The 20,609-nt window shown below is 38.9% G+C and overlaps 1 protein-coding gene across 1 annotated transcript; it reads left to right on the forward strand.

Moving 5' to 3' along the window:
* Positions 1-15,757: 15,757 nt before the first annotated feature.
* On the forward strand, positions 15,758-20,132 carry KRT10 (keratin 10). Its single transcript, XM_055575915.1, has 8 exons — positions 15,758-16,348; positions 17,133-17,215; positions 17,576-17,732; positions 17,816-17,977; positions 18,067-18,192; positions 18,497-18,714; positions 19,067-19,329; positions 19,761-20,132. Exons 1-8 carry the CDS (start codon positions 15,758-15,760, stop codon positions 19,865-19,867), a joined length of 1,707 nt encoding a protein of 568 aa, XP_055431890.1. The 3' UTR covers positions 19,868-20,132.
* Positions 20,133-20,609: the final 477 nt, after the last annotated feature.

The following is a 20,609-nucleotide window of genomic DNA, read 5'->3' on the forward strand; positions in this document are numbered from 1 at the left end:
TCTTAAAAGTTGCCCTTTTAAGTGGTCAACTGTGATTTTTCAACAGACTTCTGCCCAAAATAATCTATCTTCTCATCAAGAACTGAAATTCCTATTACAAGGAGCAATCTCTTATTTTACAACTGAATAAAAAGTTCAAAATGCTAAATGCTTAGAGTGCCTGGAACAACACACAGTGAATACAGCCATATTTCTATTATGGTAAATGAACAGCTTTGACAAACCTAGACAGCATATTAAAAATCAGAGATATTACTTTACCAAGAAAGGTCCGTCTAGTCAAAGTTATGGTTTTTCCAGTAGTCATGTATGGGTGTGACAGTTGGACCATAAAGAAAGTTGAGTGCTGAAGAATTGATGCTTTTTGGACTGTGCTGCTGGAGAAGTCTTTTGAGAGTTCCTTGGACTGCAAGGAGATCAAACCAGTCAATCCTAAAGGAAATCAGTCCTGAATATTCATTGGAAGGACTGATGCTGAAGCTGAAGTTCAATATTTTGGCCACCTCATACGAAGAACTGACTCACTGGAAAAGACCCTGATGCTGGGACCCTTTTGCTTCAATCTAGGCAAAAGGAGAAGGAAGTGACAGAGGATGAGATGGTTGGATGGCATTACCAACTCGATGGACATGAGTTTGAGCAAGCTCCGGGAGTTGGTGATGGACAGGGAAGCCTGGCATGCTGCAATCCATGGGGTTGCAAAGAGTCAGACATGACTGAGTGACTGAACTGAAATGAACAGCATTGTATCTTTTCTTTAGACAGAAAAAAAAAGTTAATACACAAGATAGCCCATGGCTTCAGATGAAAGGCAGAGAGTCTGACCTCAAGAAGATGGAGCAAAGAAAGAAAAGAGTAGAAATGCCAACAACAAACTTTAACAACTCCACAATTTTGTCTAAAGGCAACTCCTCAAAGTTGGAGATGTGCATGAATATCTAGAATCAACACATGCTCAGATGTTGAGCTTATAAGGAACTTTGATCAAGATGCATGCATGATAATTTCCAAAAATCAAGTGCCTGTAACTGTCTAAAAAGAGTCCCTGGAACACACTAAGCATTCAATAAATATTTCTTGAATGAAGGTGTGATATAATTAGGTATAAGTGAGTGTTAGAGATCACTGTCAGAGAAGGCAATGGCACCCCACTCCAGTACTCTTGCCTGGAAAATCCCATGGACGGAGGAGCCTGGTAGGCTGCAGTCCATGGGGTCGTGAAGAGTTGGACATGACTGAGAGACTTCCCTTTCGCTTTTCACTTTCATGCATTGGAGAAGGAAATGGCAACCCACTCCAGTGTTCTTGCTTAGAGAATCCCATGGTATGAGAATTTTGGAAACTGAGGCATGAATGGTCAATCTCAAGACTACAGCGGACATTACATCACTAATGGAGGACCTTAAAACTCAGGAAAGTTGTCTTACCTAGAAAACACTTTTTTCCCTGGCCAACATCCATCATATCAAACAAACTGATGCATTTAATACAAACAGAAAAATATCTAATGTGCTTAAAAATTAACATGAAATGGCTTGACACTCATTTGAAAAGGAATATTTGCCTTTTTGTGTGTGTATTTCAGAAGTTATAAAAGAAAATACATTTAGCTGAAAAGTTCCATAACAGTCCCAGAAAGGTATGAATTTAAACTACATAGATGTTTATCTAGTTTATACAAATATACTTATGATTGGCATATAGTTATGATAACTGAAATCAGTGAGGTATATAATCTGGACCTAATAGCACCCAATGAATTCTGTTGAATGATATGGTTCCTTTTTCTCTCTCAAAAGTCAACACAAACATGACTTTGGAAAACGTCAACACTCTGCCTCAGATCAACAGTTCCAGGCTTACTGTGGATGACTTCCAGCTCAAGTTAAGTCAGAAAACATGTAAAGGATTGATTATCAAGAAAATATTTTCCCCATAATCACTGTAACTTAATAACTACTACCAAATTTACAATATCATTCTTTCATATTATTAAACATCCCAACATATAACCATCTGTTTTAAAACATTTAAATTACAATAAATAGCAACCATAGGGTAGCTATCTGAAAACTTCCAGCTCTTTGAAATGTAACCTATGGCATATGACCCTCAAATCATAGATCAGAGACCTATTTTTACAAAGTTGCAGAACATCCCCAGGACTGTTCTCAGTAATTAGAGAATCTGGCACCTTTCCTGGAGTCAGGAATTACATGAAATGTAACCAAAAGTCTCAGTACAGCAGCATTCATGAAGATACAATGGTGGTGTCACTGCCAGACACTCATTTCATAAAGCACAGGTAATATAACACAGACTACAAAGTTAACATGTCTACTAGGTTTTTCCCATCTCCCTCCCCCTACCTAGCCCTCTGACCTCAGTAATGACCCACATGCACCTGGGTCATGACAAGGTATGGATAAATATAATGCTTTCTCAGAGCAGCATGGTAATGCATCATGCTGGAAAGGACACTCAATCAGAAGCGAATATGAAAAACCAGGGTCAGCAACGATGGGTGGTGGGAATGTGGAATTTCTTATTTATTAATATCTGCATCCTTCTGAATCTTAATCCTTAGTGCTTTTTCATATTTTGCAAAAGTCTCAAAATTTTAAAAACAGTGCTGGACTAAGAATCAAAAGACTTGGATTCAGGTTCATCCATGTTCATCCATGGCTTTGTTGAACTGTTACTGAGTCTCAACTATTTGCTAATTAAAGAATAATAACGCCCCTTCCCACTCCTCCCAGCAAAACTTACCCCTCGCGGTGACAGTAAAGATCAAGTGAATCACACCAAAATCCTTTTAAAATATAAAAATATTATATTTTATTACATTGATCCTCAATATTTTATTTTTTTGGCTGCACCATGTGGCTTGTGGGATCTTAGTTCCCTGACAAGGGAATGCAGCAGTGAAAGTGTCAAGTCCAAACCACCGGACTACCAGGGGATCCCTTTGAATATTTCTGCAACACAGTTGTCAAATAAAATACAAGGAACCCAGCTAAATTGGAATTTCAGATAAACAATGAATAAAGTTTTAGTACAAACATTTCCAAATATTAATTGGGGCACATTCTAAAAAAAAAGTATTCATTGTTTATCTGAAATTCAAATTTAATTGAGCAGGCATCCTGTATTTTTATTTGCTAAATCTGGAAGAAACACAAGCTGGAATCAAGATTGCCGGGAGAAATATCAATAACCTCAGATATGCAGAACACCACCCTTATAGCAGAAACTGAAGAGAAACTAAAAAGCCTCTTGCTGAAAGTGAAAGTGGAGACTGAAAAAGTTGGCTTAAAGCTCAACACTCAGAAAACAAAGATCATGGCATCTGGTCCCATCACTTCATGGGAAATAGATGGGGAAACAGTGGAAACAGTGTCAGACTTTATTTTTCTGGGCTCCAAAATCACTGCAGATGATGACTGCAGCCATGAAATTAAAAGACGCTTACTCCTTGGAAGGAAAGTTATGACCAACCTGATAGCATATTCAAAAGCAGACATTACTTTGCCAACAAAGGTTCGTCTAGTCAAGGCTTTTTCCTGTGGTCATGTATGGATGTTAGAGTTGGACTGTGAAAAAGGCTGAGTGCCAAAGAATTGATGCTTTTGAACTGTGGTGTTGGAGAAGACTCTTGAGAGTCCCTTGGACAGCAAGGAGATCCAACCAGTCCATTCTGAAGGAGATCAGCCCTGGGATTTCTTTGGAGGGAAGGATGCTAAAGCTGAAACTCCAGTACTTTGGCTACCTCATGCAGAGAGTTGACCCATTGGAAAAGACCCTGATGCTGGGAGGGATTGGGGGCAGGAGGAGAAGGGGATGACAGAGGATGAGATGGCTGGATGGCATCACTGACTCGATGGACATGAGTCTGAGTGAACTCCGGGAGTTGGTGATGGACAGGGAGGCCTGGCGTGCTTCGATTCATGGGGTCGCAAAGAGTCAGACACGACTGAGCGACTGATCTGATCTGATCTGATCTGACTAACACTATTTTATAATCTTCTAGAAATTTTTTAAAACCTTAAAAATGATTTCTAAAATCTGCATTTCCATTTTCATCTTTTCAATCCTTTTAAATTACCATATTGCAGATGCAAAAAAAAGTAACCTGCAGTGTTCAGTTCAGTTCAGTCACTCAGTCGTGTCTGACTCTTTGCAACCCCATGAATCGCAGCACACCAGGCCTCCCTGTCCATCACCAATTCCCGGAGTTCACTCAAACTCATGTCCATCGAGTCAGTGATGCCATCCAGCCATCTCATCCTCTGCTGTCCCCTTCTCCTCCTGTCCCCAATCCCTCCCAGCATCAGAGTCTTTTCCAATGAGTCAACTCTTCACATGAGGTGGCCAAAGTATTGGAGTTTCAGCTTCAGCATCAGTCCTTCCAGTGAATACCCAGGACTGATTTCCTTTAGAATGGACTGGTTGGATCTCCTTGCAGTCCAAGGGGCTCTCAAGAGTCTTCTCCAACACCGCAGTTCAAAAGCATCAATTCTTCGGCACTCAGCTTTCTTCACAGTCCAACTCTCACATCCATACATGACCACTGGAAAAACCATTGCCTTGACTAGACGGGCCTTTGTTGGCAAAGTAATGTCTCTGCTTTTGAATATGCTACCTAGGTGGGTCATAACTTTCCTTCCAAGGAGTAAATGTCTTTTAATTTCATGGCTGCAATCACCATCTGCAGTAATTTTGGAGCCCCAAAAAATAAAGTCTGACACTGTTTCCACTGTTTCCCCTGTGGTGTATTGATTATTTTATTTTGGATCAGGAAATGAGGGTTGACAATGTTACCTCATGTTGAAGTCAATGTAGAAATCAAGATGGCCCAGGAATGGACCTGACTGCCCTGCTGAACCACAGGAGGGGGCAATCTGAGGTCTCAGCAGAACAAATCACAAAAAAACTGATGTCTGGTTTAATGAAAAAGTAAACCTATCATCACCCAAAAAAAGCATCCAGTATTAAGCAGAGCTCATGAAACCTGGCACAACGTTTATATTTTTATTCTCCTCTAATATTTTAGGGTAAAGAACTGAATGGGGAAGTACCATCTTCTGCTAACAAGACAAGTACCAACAGGAGCAAGATGGTAAGCTGCGGCAAACCCTGCTGCCACTGGAATTAGAGCTTCAGGTCCAGTGATCTCTGGTAAGAAGGTTGTTGTTTCCAAAGTCCATTATCCACATGCGACAGTTACTGAGAGGTCACAGATTTCTCAAACAATGTCTCCATAGAACAATGTCTGCACTATAAAAATTAAATACAACTCTGTTTAGGGGCTAAACGAGAGAAGAACAGTAGATTAGAAGAAGAAAGAAAGACACAATTCAAACAATAAATAAATTCAGAACAGCTGATTTTAAATTACAATTTAAGTTTTGTCTGGTAGTAGTTTAGATTATGTTCTGCTCTGTTTTTCTACTCTGAAATTTTTAATGAATCATTTTTTTATGTTTACTTCCATTCCTTCAGAAGCAATCCTTGGATTCTAGTTTGATAGAAACCAAAAGTATCAGTAACTACTGTTGTCAACGTTCATAAATGCAAGAAAAGATTAGCAAGGTGGGCGGGGTCAAGTTCAACAAATCAGATTCAAGCAGAGAGCCTGAATGTTGAACAGAACAACTCCTGTGTGAATATTTGACTGGTAAATGAGACTGAAAAGTACCATAAGCTAATGAATGGAAAATCTGGGTAAGTGATACAATAAATAATCCACTAAAACCCTAGCCATTTGATGAAATACTCAGTTCTTAAATTATTGGGTATACTTAATCAAACCTAGACTATCAGGCTAAATAGCATGTGGCATAAAATAATTTACCATTGTAACTGATCCACACCTAAATCAGTCAAATCCATACCCTCAACATCATAGTGTTGGCAGAACATCTTTTAAAATAATATTTTAAAACCAGCTAGACAAAAAGGAACATTCTTCAAATCTGCTCACCTTAAAAATTTCATTTAGTTCATTTATAGGCTGGAACAGGTTCCATCTTTACCACTATAATTCATATTTTTGGGACTGTCTTTGAAACCACAAAGCAAAGTTTAATTAGACATTTGGTAGTAAAAGGTCATGATTAAAGAGTATGGGATCTAGAGGAGGCAGATGTGGTTTCAACTCTGGTTCCACTATGAATTTATTAGCTGTATTACCCCTGTGTACAATATATAACCACTCAAACCTTCAGTTTCCTCCTCTGGGGGGAAAAAAAGATCTAAAGTAGTATCTGCCTTATAGAGCTGTTAAGTGAGCTGGATGAGAAAATGTACATAAAGCCCATAGAGTGCCTGGCACTGAGTAAATGTTAAACAAATGTTAGTGTTGAAAGTGCTGACAGTTCTTGTTATTCTTAATATTCTTACACTTGGAGCAACTTATTGGATATCAGTGTGACAGACTGCTAATGATAACTATCCTGATAGGGGCTGTGGAGTCCTCATCCTTGGATAGTTGAAAAAAAAAAAAAAAGTAATCCTACTACATCCTATTTGCTGCTGCTGCTGCTAAGTCGCTTCAGTCGTGTCCGACTCTGTGTGACCCCATAGACGGCAGCCCACCAGGCTCCCCCACCCCTGGGATTCTCCAGGCAAGAACACTGGAGTGGGTTGCCATTTCCTTCTCCAATGCATGAAAGTGAAAAGTGAAAGTGAAGTCGCTCAGTCGTGTCCGACTCTTAGCGACGCCATGGACTGCAGCCTACCAGCCTCCTTCATCCACGAGCTTTTCCAGGGAAGAGTACTGGACTGGAGTGCCATTGCCTTCTCCAAAATCCTATTTAAATGGTAGCAATTATATCTGAGATGTCAAGGGGGGGGGAAAATAACATACAACACCTTACAGTTCTATAAATGTCCAATCATTTCTATCTAAGCTTTAGGATTGAAAGTGAAAAGTGAAAGTCACTCAGTCATGTCCGACTCTTTGTGACCCCATGGACTAAACAGTCCATGAAATTCTCCAGGGCCAGACTACTGGAGTGGGTAGCTGTTCCCTTCTCCAGGGGATCTTCCCAACCCAGGAATCAAACTGGGGTCTCATGCATTGCAAGCAGATTCTTTACCAGCTAAGCTACCAGAGAAGCCCTAAGTTTTAGAGTTAGAAAATTCTAATCTAAACTCCACATTTTAACCAAAATGATCAATATGGAAAATATTTATGAGAGACATCAAAGAGTTTAATAGCTTTTGAAGCTGGAAAGTCCCAAAGCAATGAAACCCCTTTCTGTCACAGTTAACTATTAAAATTAGTTCAGATATGCCCCTTATGTTTACATGTAAAGAGTAAAAACCTGATTTTTAAAATGCAGTTAATCTCTGTAATGGGTGTTAGCTCTGAGTGGAAAAACCAGCATTTAAGAAAGGATTAACACTGTTATTAATCATGGTGATTAATCATGGTGGTTAATTGCTCTGGTTTGTTACTTTAATGACTAGTCTGGAGCTTACGACAATCCTGACAGAGTTAGGAACCCCTAGAAAACCAAGTAGGAGGCACCTTCAAAAAGTTAAGAGTGTAGCCTAAGTAGATGAGACCCTCAAGTCTGACCTCTTCAAAAGCAAGAATTCTTGTCATATTAATGCTCTTTCTTTTCAAAAGCTTTCTTTTCATATTAGTCCATCTTTTTATCACAAACGTAACAATGATAAGAACAGCTTGTTTGGGCTTCCCTGGTAGCTCAGTGGTAAAGAATCTACCTGTCAATGCAGGAGACTCAGATTCGATCCTTGGCCTGAGAAGATTCTACATGCCACAGAGAAACTAAGCCCATGTACCACAACTATTCAGACTGTGCTCAAGAGCCCAGGAATCAAAACTATTGAGCCCATGTGCCACAGCTGCTGGAGCCTGTGCACCCTAGAGCCTGAGCTCCACAACAGAAGCCAGCACAATGAGAAGCCAGCACACTGAAAGAAGAGCACCCCCAGCTGCTGCAACTAGAGAAAAGTCCTCACAGCAATGAAGACCCAGCACAGCCAAAAAGACATACATTTTTTAATTATTTTTTTTAAAAGAAGATCTTGTCCAATCTGAGAAAGTAAAATCCCTTATGTTCTTGCTAATTTCTAAGTTACAAGACTAGAAAATGCAATTCCACATTACTTCAGGAGAGCTGTAAGCATTGCTCATTGTATTAAAGCGAAAGCTCTGAAGATAGGTCTGTGTTCAAATCCCTTTATTGAATAATTCTGGGCAAGCTGCTAATTTTTCAGTTAAAATAAAAGGTACCCCTTTCAGTTCCTGTCAGGATTTAATGACAGAAACATTCAGGTCAAGTGTTTAGCACAGACCCTTGGAACATAGGAAAGTTTTAATAAGCTCTATAAGCTTTAACTATCTGAGGATTGACTGCAAATGCTGCATATTTAATTAATGCATTTACTCCAAGACATTATAAACTCTTCTGTTGTTTTCAATCTTCAGCCTTGTGGAGGAAAGTCACTGAACAGTTATGGTAAATTTTCTCTACTGCTATTGTGTTACAGTTAAATAATTATTTAAATTTATTCCTTATCATTCCCACTGCACACACAAAAATGAGTTGACTCTGACAAGAGCTTTTCTTAATTTGTTATGAAACTGACAAGTTTCTTGACTTTTTTTCAGTTCAGCATTTTAAAAATCTCTAAACAATAAAATTAAGAGATTAACTTCATAAGATTTTTTTCAATTTAGGCACATTACATGTATCCACTTAAATATGAATGATACTTATTTATTCTATAAACCCCTGGAGGAAGAAATGGCAACCCACTCCAGTATTCTTGTCTGAAAATTCCCATGGACAGAGGAGCCTGGCAGGCCACAGTCCTCAAAGAGTCAGACACGACTGAGCAACTAAGCATGGCACATACATAATCTAAGGTATATATCATCATATATTTTAAGATATCTAAAAATTCCTATGCAGAATCTTAGATTTCTTATTGTTCTTATACAACATTCTCACATCTGAAAATTATTACAACTGGCTTTAAAGAAAAATCAAATTAGTTGTCTTCAACTAGCCTTTATTTAAATTTTAAACTTGTATATTGTGAAAACATAGGGGAGAAGAGTTTTGAGACCAAAATAAAGGCAAAGAAAAGAAAATGGGAAAAGGCTCCGAGATGATAGGAAAACATTCAGAAAACATTAAGTATCTACTAGGTGCAGCAAGAGAAAAAGGTACCCTCCCTTCACTAAAGGAGCTTTCATGTCTTATCTCATTGGGAACAATAATAATTGTATCATACTATAAACTACTAGGTTGTACACACAGGAAATGAAAAGAAAGAGACAGCCATGGCTAGACTAATGGTGAGAAGCCTCATGAAGGAGAGGAGTTAGGACTTGATTTGAATAAGGCCTATTGTTATTAGTAGTACTATATACATATTTTAGTATTTACTATTATTATTATCCATATTTTATAGGGTAGTAAAATAACACACAGGCTCATTTTTAAAGGCTGAGTGTTTTGCCCAAGGCCACATATTTAATATTTACTTTACAAGGAGATGCAACAATTTTTCCACTCTACTACCTTCACTCACTGAGGGAAGAATGAGGTTGAACAGACAGAATAGGGCAAGGCTACCAAAAAGACATAATCTACTAATAAGAGAAATCCTTAGGTACTTATTATGCATGTGGATGAAATGAAGACAGTATTTTTCAAGAACAGTCATCTTTCAGCCATGACTAGAACAGATCTTAGGTGACATGCACCAAGCCAAGAAAACCACTTCAGAAGCTGGTGATGTAATTGATGACAGAAGTGATGAAATTCTGGATTAGGACAGCTGAGGTGGGACTAGACAAAAAGAAACAAATATATCAGATGGGACAAAAGAAAAAGTGACAAAATTGGTAACTTGGTGGATGTCGGAGATAAAGAAAAGAATAAAGTTAAAAATGAGAGCATGTGTTATTCAGGGAAAAACAGCATGGTTTGTCACAAAGTTATCAAACAGAACAAATAGAACACCTTTCCCCTGCTGGACCATCCCCCAACCCAAGCCATTTTCTCCTCCTCACTAGCTGTATTTCAGCCTTTAATCCAGCTTTCATCCACTCATATTTTACTGACCAACTGTGGGTTAGGTTCTAATCATAGTAACAGTAATAACAGCAACAGAAAAACCTTTTTAAAGCACTTATTCTATAAAGGCCAGCATGCACGCATGCTAAATCGCTTCAGTCTTGTCCAACTCTTTGGGATCCTATGGACTGTTGCCCGCCCACTGTCCATGCGAGTCTCCAAGCAAGAATACTGGAGTGGGTTGCCATTTCTTTCTCCAGAAGGAAACGCCAGGCACTGTTCTAAATGCTTTATATTAATTCATTTAATTCCCACTTACACCTCTATAGGATAATCAAAAGTATGATGCCACATTAGAACTGAGAAAACTGAAATAAAGTCACACAGCAAGTGGATGCATTGTTACCCAAGCAGTCTGATTCCAGAGCCCACCCATCTAACCACGCTGCTACACTACACTGAAAAGCCTTCATGCTATTTCCATATTTTGACAGTCTCCATCATAGTGTAGCCTTGGAAGTTTTAGAAAAACTGTGTAATATGGGAGTCTCTCCAGATTTCAGAGCCCTGAGTATTAGAAGTTTTCCAATGATAAGACATGGGCTTTACCAATATCTTGATTGTCCTAATTATTCAGCTATCCGGGAGAAGAGTACCAAATCCATCAAACACTTGTACAGCTTTCCACTTGGTGTTGACTCCATAGGTCATAATCACAAAGGCACATTTCAGTAGTTTGCACAGTCACAGAACATTCAAGCAAAGAATGCCTTATTCTCAAACTTTACATGATAAATTAAAAATTCTAAACATTTAGCTTATCAACCTTGCCATCTTGAGACATAACTTGCATTATCAGTTTTGTCTTTCTGCCACTAAATGATTTATTACATCTCAATTAATCAGAAAAGAAATGTGCAAATAGAATTTTCAGTTAAAATTCTCTTTTAAAATTCTTCAAAAGAGAATTTTACTGGAGGCAAAATAAGAAATAGAAAAGAGATCCAACCCCAACAGTGAGATGAGTCAAGCTGATAACAAAGCTAAATCAACAACACATTTCAAGAGCCACAGATAAATTAACCCAATGAGAATAAGAGCTACATCATTCTAATCATGACTCAAAACTCAGAAGCAATTGAGAAGAAACTGATAAATAAAATACTAAAAGCAAAACCATCAACTCCAATATACACAGTGGACTGTCCCACCACTACTCTAATCAATCTGCCCTCTGAAAGGGTGCCAACAGCTTCTAAATGACCAATGATCTTTCTTCAATTCCCTTTCTCCTTGATCCTCCTTTAGAGACCGCTCCACTTTACCTGGGTTCTTTCCCCCTTTGACTTCCATGATCCTTCTCCCTGCTTTCCCAGATCCTAGGCATCACTCTTCTCAATACTATTCTCTAGCTTTTCACCAGCCCCTCAAGTGGTTGTCTCCAAAAAAGTTCAGACTTGGACCCTCTGCTCATTTCTCTAATTTCCTTCCCTTGGGGTCCTCACTATCCTGAAATCTGCTCCTCTAATCTCTCTCCTGAACTGTAGTCCTATGACTCTAAGTGTTAAAAGACATTTTCACAGTATTATTTTAAATTCACGAGTTTTAACCTAAATTGGTCTTCTCCTCAAAACTTGATCTATTCTTTCACTGTGCCTTCACACATCACACACACACACACACACACACACACGCGTGCACGCGCGCGCACACCACTGTCAGACTCCCTTCTCTGAACTCCCTCAACACCCTGTCCATGCCTCAACTGTAGCCCAGATTACCCTAATTCTGATTCATGGGTATGTTTGTTTGCCTCTCCAAGTACACTCATTGAGGGGCAGGAACTGTCTGAGTCACCTATGTAGCCCCAGGGGATAATACTGCAGATGCTGAATAAAATCTGTAAAAGAAATGAATGACTATGGACAAATCTGTTTCAGCCAAACTGGTCTCCACCTGCTTGGCATTTCACAGTCCCCACTCCCCAGCCCAGAACAGTCCTCTCTGCTGCTGCACATAAGGAAAACTCCTACCCATCCTTCCGGAGACTCAGCTTAAATTCCACTTAGTCAGGTGACCCCATTCAACCAGACTCTTTGCTCATCAGTCTTAAGGTGGCAGGCAGTTCAGTGTCATGAACCCCGTATCATCTTTGAAGCCACTTAGGCAAGTTGTAGCAGAAACCAGCTGTGTTACTCTTGGCAGATCCCTGAAGCTTTCTAAAGCTTCATTTCTTCAGCTATAAAATGAGACAAATAATATCCATCTGGAGAATTTGGGGGAGGATTAAAGAAGCGTAAACTACCTCAGTTCAGTTCAGTTCAGTTCAGTTGCTCAGTCGTGTCCAACTCTTTGTGACCCATGAATCGCAGCATGCTAGGCCTCACTGTCCATCACCAACTCCTGGAGTTCACTCAGACTCAATGTCCATTGAGTTAGTGATGCCATCCAGCCATCTCATCCTCTGTCGTCCCCTTCTCCTCCTGCCCCCAATCCCTCCCAGCAACAGAGTCTTTTCCAATGAGTCAACTCTTCGCATGAGGTGGCCAAAGTACTGGAGTTTCAGCTTTAGCATCATTCCGTCCAAAGAAATCCCAGGGCTGATCTCCTTCAGAATGGACTGGTTGGATCTCCTTGTAGTCCAAGGGACTCTCAAGAGTCTTCTCCAACACCACAGTTCAAAAGCATCAATTCTTTGGCACTCAGCTTTATTCACAGTCCAACTCTCCCATCCATACATGACCACAGGAAAAGCCATAGCTTTGAATAAACTACCTAGAACACAGAAAATGTTCAGGAAATATTAACTCCTCCCTCCCACTTCATTTACCATTTACATAGGACTTACAGTGCCCATTTTTGTCTCCATGACTAGATTGTAACAATTGGTAAGATCTGTAAGGGTAGGAGATGAATCTCATTTACGCTCCTATCATTTAAACATCTCTCAATGTGCCTTACATAGAGATACAACAAAAATTGAGAACAATGAAATTACAATTACAGTGGATTATGGCAATCAGGTGTAAATAGGGCCAACACTAGAGCTGACCATAGTACATTTTCCATCCAATTTAGCTGCAGGATTATCACATGGTACCTCTGTAATTTTTGCACATGCCAAAAGCTGGTTTCAACAAATGACCACACATTTGTTGAAACCAATTTCTAGAGTACACAAGTCAATAAGGAGTCTTTGATAATAACATTAAAGTTGGCTTAAATGCTGCAGTCAGTATTAGAAGAGTTTCTGTATTTGTACTTTTTCCCATATACTTTTAGGAAGTCTTCTACAAATTCTGTGATTTAATGTGATAGCAACAGAGCTCTTCATACTACCTGTTAACTGAAATTAGATTGAGATGCTTATATTTTTCCACCAGTTTTTTTTTTTTTAAAAAAAGGCTAATACTAAAGCAAAACTAGCAAGATCAACTCCCAAAATATAATTACAGGTAAAATTTAGCAAAATCTCTTTATTCTAAATTAATTTCATTACTATCAGGTCTTCAGCATCGTCTCTGAACTTGTTGGAATGTTTTTTTTCCAGTCTGGCTTATCATAACCTTCCTTTACTACATGTTATCTTCAGCAAGAATCAATTCCCACAGTTGAGTTTCATTTTTTCTTTTAACTCTGCCCCACTTGCATGTGGTAACAAGTTGGAGAAGCTGCAATTGTTGGGTAGTAACCTCCACTCTCACAGTCAACACCTCATTCACACTCCCAGCCATATTGCCTTTCCCTGCAGAAGCTAATTCTATACTTTTCATAAACTGGAATGTGCAACTTTAAGTGTAATTTGAGAAAGCAATTAGTAATGGAAGTGTGTGCCAAACATCCTACCCTTTCAACATATTCATGTTTCCAAGTACTTTTTGTTTTGTTTTGTTGCTTCCCATGCAGAGAAGTTTATGGTAAGAAAAAGAGGCATTCAGTTCTCTGACCAAATCCACCAGAACAGAGAATACAGACACACATTGATAATGCAGGAAAGAGCCAAAAGCCAGGCATCAGACCAATTTTCTAACTTCATTTATCCACCTAGTTTATCTCTTTAAGCAAAATCATAACCCCTCTCAGCTTCAACTTCCTCTTCTATAAAATAGAGACAATACCCTCCCTATCTCAGCAGTTGGAGTAATAAAATGACAGCATCACAAATAGCACTGTATAACTGTAAACTGTGTGTGAATATATACAGAAATATATATGTGAATGTATTTTTGAATAGCAATGCCATATCCTATAGATAAAAAAATAATTTTATATCATGTGTTAAAGTGAAAAGTGAAAGTGCAAGTCGCTCAGTCGTGTCCAGCTCTTCGTGACCCCAAGGACTATACAGTCCATTAAATTCTCCAGGCCAGAATACTGGAGTGGGTAGCTGTTCCTTTCTACAGGGCATCTTCCCAACCCAGGGATCGAACCCAGGTCTCCTGCATTGCAGGCGGATTCTTTACCAGCTGAGTCACAAGGGAAGCCCAAGAATACTGGGATGGGTAGCCTATCCCTTCTCCAGGGGAATCTTCCCGACCCAGGAATCAAACCGGGTTCTCCTGCATTGCAGGCAGATTCTTTACCAACTATCAGGGAAGCCCATGAGCTATTATGTGTTAAAAGTCCCAATACTTTATTAAATAATTATATAAAATTCTACACACAGTAAATCCAAGGGAAAAAATTTTTTTGAGAAAGAGAATCTAGCTTTCAAACACATGTTCACAGACCAGTTCATAATTTTGAAGCAAGTATCATTTTCTAATCTGGTATATTCTTGTAAGAAAATTTTTACTCATAATCGCTTCCTTTTCTATTGGCCAAACTTAGAGTAAACAAAATACTGGAGATTAGTTCATATCTTGTGCTAAGAATTTCTGCAATGTGGTCTTCATATAAGCCTTCATTACAATGAATTTAAAAATTAAAAAAAAATCCAGGATAACTTCCTGATGTTAGATTTCTTTAAATGTTAAAAAGAATAGCACCATTAAATTAGAAGATTCCGAAAGCATTACACATTTCCAATTTCCTAGACAAAATATCAATGTACTTTCATTCTCCAAAGAAAAGATTTTCTATAAACATACACACACATGCATTTCTTAAGTTGTGTTTTTATGTCTTTATTTATATGTGGTAACTTTTGAACACAAATCGTTTAACATGTTTTTTATTTTCATTTTGGTTGCTTGCAGTTTACTCTACAGTCCTATCATGGCATGATTCTATCTGAATTTATGCTGTTCTAATTAATTGAAACTGTTTAAAACATGAATTTGAAAAGTATTAACTATGATTTTGTGATTTAAAATTCTTTTTCTAAACTTCGCAAACATTCTGTACAAACCAAATTAGTGCTGAGGAAAAAAGGAAAAATGGATTTCAAGTTGCTCAAGGTTCCTAAAAAGATGAAAAAGTTTAATGAAACAAATGCTCATATGACCAACACCCATTTTCAATTTCAACATAGCAAACCTCCTGTTTGTTCTTAAGGCTAATTCAAAACCAAACATATTGGGGCTGGTGATTACTTAAGATAATTTATGCAATCATAAGCCAAAGATGCAAATTTGGCAAAAAGAAAACTAAGCAAGTAAGCAAAACTCTAACACATGTGGGATACACCCTCTCAGTATATAAAGGCCTGTCACTGTCCTTGGTACCAGGCACTCCCTGAGCTAAACAGCATCACCATGTCTGTTCAATACAGCTCAAGCAAGCAATACTCTTCTTCCTCCCGCAGTGGAGGCGGAGGAAGAGGAGGATCATCCCTCAGAATTTCGAACAGCAAAGGCTGTCTTGGTGGAGGATATAGCTCAGGGGGGTTCAGTGGTGGCTCTTTTAGCCGTGGGAGCTCTGCTGGAGGCTGCTTTGGGGGCTCATCAAGTATCTATGGAGGAGGATTAGGCAGTGGCTTTGGTGGGGGCTATGGAAGTAGCTTCGGTGGGAGCTATGGAGGAGGCAGCTTTGGAGGGGGCTATGGAGGAGGTGGCTTCGGAGGGGGCAGCTTCGGAGGGGGCAGCTTTGGAGGCGGCAGCTTTGGAGGTGGTTTGGGTGGTGGATTTGGAGATGGTGGCCTTATCTCTGGAAATGAAAAAATAACCATGCAGAATCTGAATGATCGCCTGGCTTCCTACTTGGACAAAGTTCGGGCTCTGGAAGAATCAAACTATGAGCTAGAAGTCAAAATTAAGGAGTGGTATGAAAAGTATGGCAATTCAAGACAGCGAGAGCCTTGTGATTACAGCAAATACTACCAAACCATTGATGATCTTAAAAATCAGGTAAGGGGCATTTTTTAAATGCAACTTGAAGCCTCTTTTTGTGTATGTAATTCTGATAGATAATATTTTAATCAACTACAATGTTCACTGTGTTTGACTACATCACTTTCTGGCTTCCATGAGCAATCCAGTCTCTTCAAAGGTAAACAGCTGTGAGGGTACAGTCATTGCAACATGCGTGTTGTGGATCTTACAGGATGGGGGGATTATTGAGAATTTTTTATGTTTTAATGAGTGTAAGAGTCCACAGTTAAAATACATTAGAAAATGTACAAACACAGGAACTGAGAGAATTATTCAAGGAATCAGAAAATATTCAGATTGATAACAACAAATACTCACTAATGACATTGTAAGAAACATGAATTTTCCAATATGAAAATGGAGTATTGCTTGCCTTGAGGGAATTTTTGAATTGCATTGTGTGCAGTTTATATTCACTTAGAATATATATTTAAAACAAGTTAAACCAAATACAGGTACAAGTCAGTCAATAGTTAGCTGAAATACATGGAAATTACACAGGTATAAGAGCAGGACATGAATGCAGGAACACAGCTATATAACTCCAGTTAGTTTTCAGAAAGGGAGGATATAGAAATAGAAAAGTATGGAAACTTCAAGAGAACAAACGACTCAATCTTAAGTATATAGGTAAGACTGCAATGTCAGATTTAAAATAAAAATTCCCCAAGACTTAGTAATAGAACACCACAGAAATGTAGTTCATCTCTGCCACTGTAAAAGCTGTGTCTCTATCTTATTTCTTTGTCTCTCCTTCCAGATCTTCAACCTGACAACAGACAATGCCAATATCCTGATTCAGGTTGATAATGCCAGGCTGGCAGCCGATGACTTCAGGCTGAAGTAAGCTAAGCAAATGTGGTACAATACTGTCACATTAAATATGTGAGATGGTTTTAACAATGTATGCCCACAAGAGCATTTACATTTTCCTGAATTCATTCAAATTTAAACTATACTGGAGCTGTCAAGAGAAATTTTCAACCTCAGTATCACCTTTCAGGCAATATTATAAGAAGATGCGCTTTAAAGTAAATGCTAAGTTTCTTTGCATTAAACCACTAATATCCCTATGGGAATCAGAGTATGATAAACGCTGCCAAGATATGAAGTCAACTCTTTACTTGGTTTCTAAACAGTCCCTACCCAGGAATACCTCCCTGATATAAGTTATACCCAGTATTTGTATCATGCTTGTTTCAGGTATGAAAATGAGGTAACCCTGCGCCAGAGCGTGGAGGCCGACATCAATGGCCTGCGCAGGGTGCTGGACGAGCTGACCTTGACCAAGACCGACCTGGAGATGCAGATTGAGAGCTTGACCGAGGAGCTGGCCTACCTGAAGAAGAACCACGAAGAGGTGACATGAAGTTATACTTCCCGCAGCCAAAAAGGGACTCGGGGACATGAAGCAGTCATTAAATATTTCTGTTCCTCAAACAGGAAATGAGAGACCTTCAAAATGTATCCACTGGTGATGTGAATGTGGAAATGAATGCTGCCCCAGGTGTTGATCTCACTGAACTTCTGAATAACATGAGAAGCCAATATGAACAACTTGCCGAGAAAAATCGCAGAGACGCCGAAGCCTGGTTCAACGAAAAGGTAGTTCATCTTCTTTTGCAGCAAAGTCAATGGTGGTTTGGTTATTAGTTCAGACTTTTCTCATCAGATCCCTGTTTTTAATATTCTAGAGCAAGGAACTCACTACGGAAATCAACAGTAACCTTGAACAAGTATCGAGCTATAAATCTGAGATTACTGAGTTGAGACGCACTATTCAAGGCCTGGAGATTGAGCTACAGTCCCAACTAGCCCTAGTAAGTAAATAATTCCCTGGAGAAATAACATCACTTTATCATGCGTTTCATCCTCACATAAGAATAGGCAATATAAAAGAAAACGCAGAGTGGAGGGTAAAAAAGTAGAAATAAAATTGAAGATTTTTGTTAATGGGAGAAAAGTATTATTGGCATTGATTGAAAAATGCTGAAATTGAAATATTATTAAACATTAAACACAAATCTGTTCGTTTTCTTTATTCTTCTCATGAAATTATTAAGCCTCACTGTACTTAAGTGAACAATGAAGTAGTTAGGTTACAATATATTCTTTCCTCTTCAGAAACAATCCCTGGAAGCCTCCTTGGCAGAGACAGAAGGTCGCTATTGTGTGCAGCTCTCTCAGATTCAGTCCCAGATCTCCTCTCTGGAAGAACAACTGCAACAGATTCGAGCTGAGACCGAGTGCCAGAATGCCGAGTACCAACAACTCCTGGATATTAAGATCCGACTGGAGAATGAAATTCAAACCTACCGCAGCCTGCTAGAAGGAGAGGGAAGGTAAATTACAGAAAATGTTTAAATCATCCCAGTTGCTTTTATTCGGTGTTCCAAGCCGCAAGGCTTTTCCCAAAACTCAAGGATGTCAGAGGATGGGAGAAAGTGGAAAGAGAGGAGGCCAAGTACACAAGAAGGCGTATGCAACCAGCCTCAATGTCCCAACGAATTTGACCCAAGAAAGATTCTTAGGCTTGGGTGCATATATAATTGTTTTAAAAGAACGGGTTCTTAATCGGCAGGGGTGATTTTCCTCCAAACACGTTTTGCCTAAGTTATAAAGTAACAGTAACCTGGAAATAGACTCACAGCTTCACACGTTAGAGCTAACGGAAAATAACGTTTACTCTCCAAGTTTCGGCGGCGGCTCCTACGGCGGCGGGCGCGGCTACGGCGGAAGTTCCGGCGGCGGCTACGGCGGCGGAAGCTCCAGTGGCGGCTACGGCGGCGGAAGCTCCAGCGGTGGCGGCCACGGAGGTAGTTCCGGCGGTGGCCACGGTGGCAGTTCCGGCGGTGGCCACGGTGGCGGAAGCTCCAGCGGAGGCCACAAATCCACCACTTCAGGGTCCGTTGGCGAGCCCTCATCTAAGGGACCAAGGTCAGCAGAAACTAGCTGGGGTAATCAGAATTAGTTTTAACTTTTTGATGGGTTTTTTGGTTGCTGTTTTTTGGTTTTGCTTTTTTAGGTTCTGTAACTGTTGGGGTTTTTTTGTTTTTTGTTTTTTTTAAGAATTATTTTAAAAATTAAAATCTTATAAAATCTTTATTTGCTTTTTTTAACCGACTATAGTTGTTGACTCCAGTCTTGAGGGGAAAACGATATTGTCTAAAATGCTGTAGCTTTGGTGTTTTTAAAAGTAACTGTAAAGAAGTTTTCCTTTTTTCACTTTGGTGTATTTTTTTTTTTTTTTTTTTTTTGCATTTAGATATTTTGATATAGATATTTTGGGTAGTAAATATCTTTCATTTAGCTATTTTGCTCGTTATTTAGTAAGGACCCAACAAATTGTAGTCTAAATTCTATTGTTTTTATTGTAATTATCTTACAGATACTAACAAAACCAGAGTGATCAAGACAATTATTGAGGAGTTGGCACCTGATGGTAGAGTCCTTTCATCTATGGTTGAATCGGAAACCAAGAAACACTACTATTAAGCCGCATTAAGAGGAAAGAGTCTCCCCTCACACAGGCCATTATGCATAGATGCATGAAAAAAAATCTCCAAGAAAACACTTCAGTCTTAATGGCCTATGGAAATAGGTCCACTCCTTGATCATAAGGTGTCTAAACGGTGTTTTGTGGTTTCTGTATTTCTCCTTTTCACTTTACCAAAAAGTATTCTTTAATGGAAAAAAAAGAAAAACTTTCTATTCTCATTTACTAATGAATTTCAATAAACTTTCTTACTGATGCAAACTATCCAGTTTGGTCAGAATTGTCTTTATTTGAATTAGACAATTTTCAACATTAAAGATTAGTAAAGTATCATTTGAAGAGTGATTTATCCAGAAATTCTGAAGACAGATTATCATTAGGATTTCTCTGTATCCATTTTTTAATCTTATGGGTATCTTGGACCAATGTTAATAATCTCACTGAGGAAAAAGTCCATGAGTCACCAGTTACTCTTTCTTTAAGATACAAAGTATGTTGACAGCTCCCAGTTCTCTGGCTTTGAATTAAGTCCTAGAAACTATGAAAAGTCTCAATACCCCAAAGATTAAATTAATTGGACATTTCACATTTTCTGATCACTTGCCTTCTCACATTTAGCTGTTCTTATTAACATTTTCTTCTCATTACTATATTGCTTCTGCACCATTGCTACACAGCCAAAGAGATAGCTTCCAACACTTACTAGCCCAGTAAAATCATATCACCCTGACAAAATTATTT

Source organism: Bubalus kerabau, chromosome 4 (assembly GCF_029407905.1).
Source record: "Bubalus kerabau isolate K-KA32 ecotype Philippines breed swamp buffalo chromosome 4, PCC_UOA_SB_1v2, whole genome shotgun sequence".
In the NCBI taxonomy this organism is placed as follows: Eukaryota; Metazoa; Chordata; class Mammalia; order Artiodactyla; family Bovidae; genus Bubalus; species Bubalus kerabau.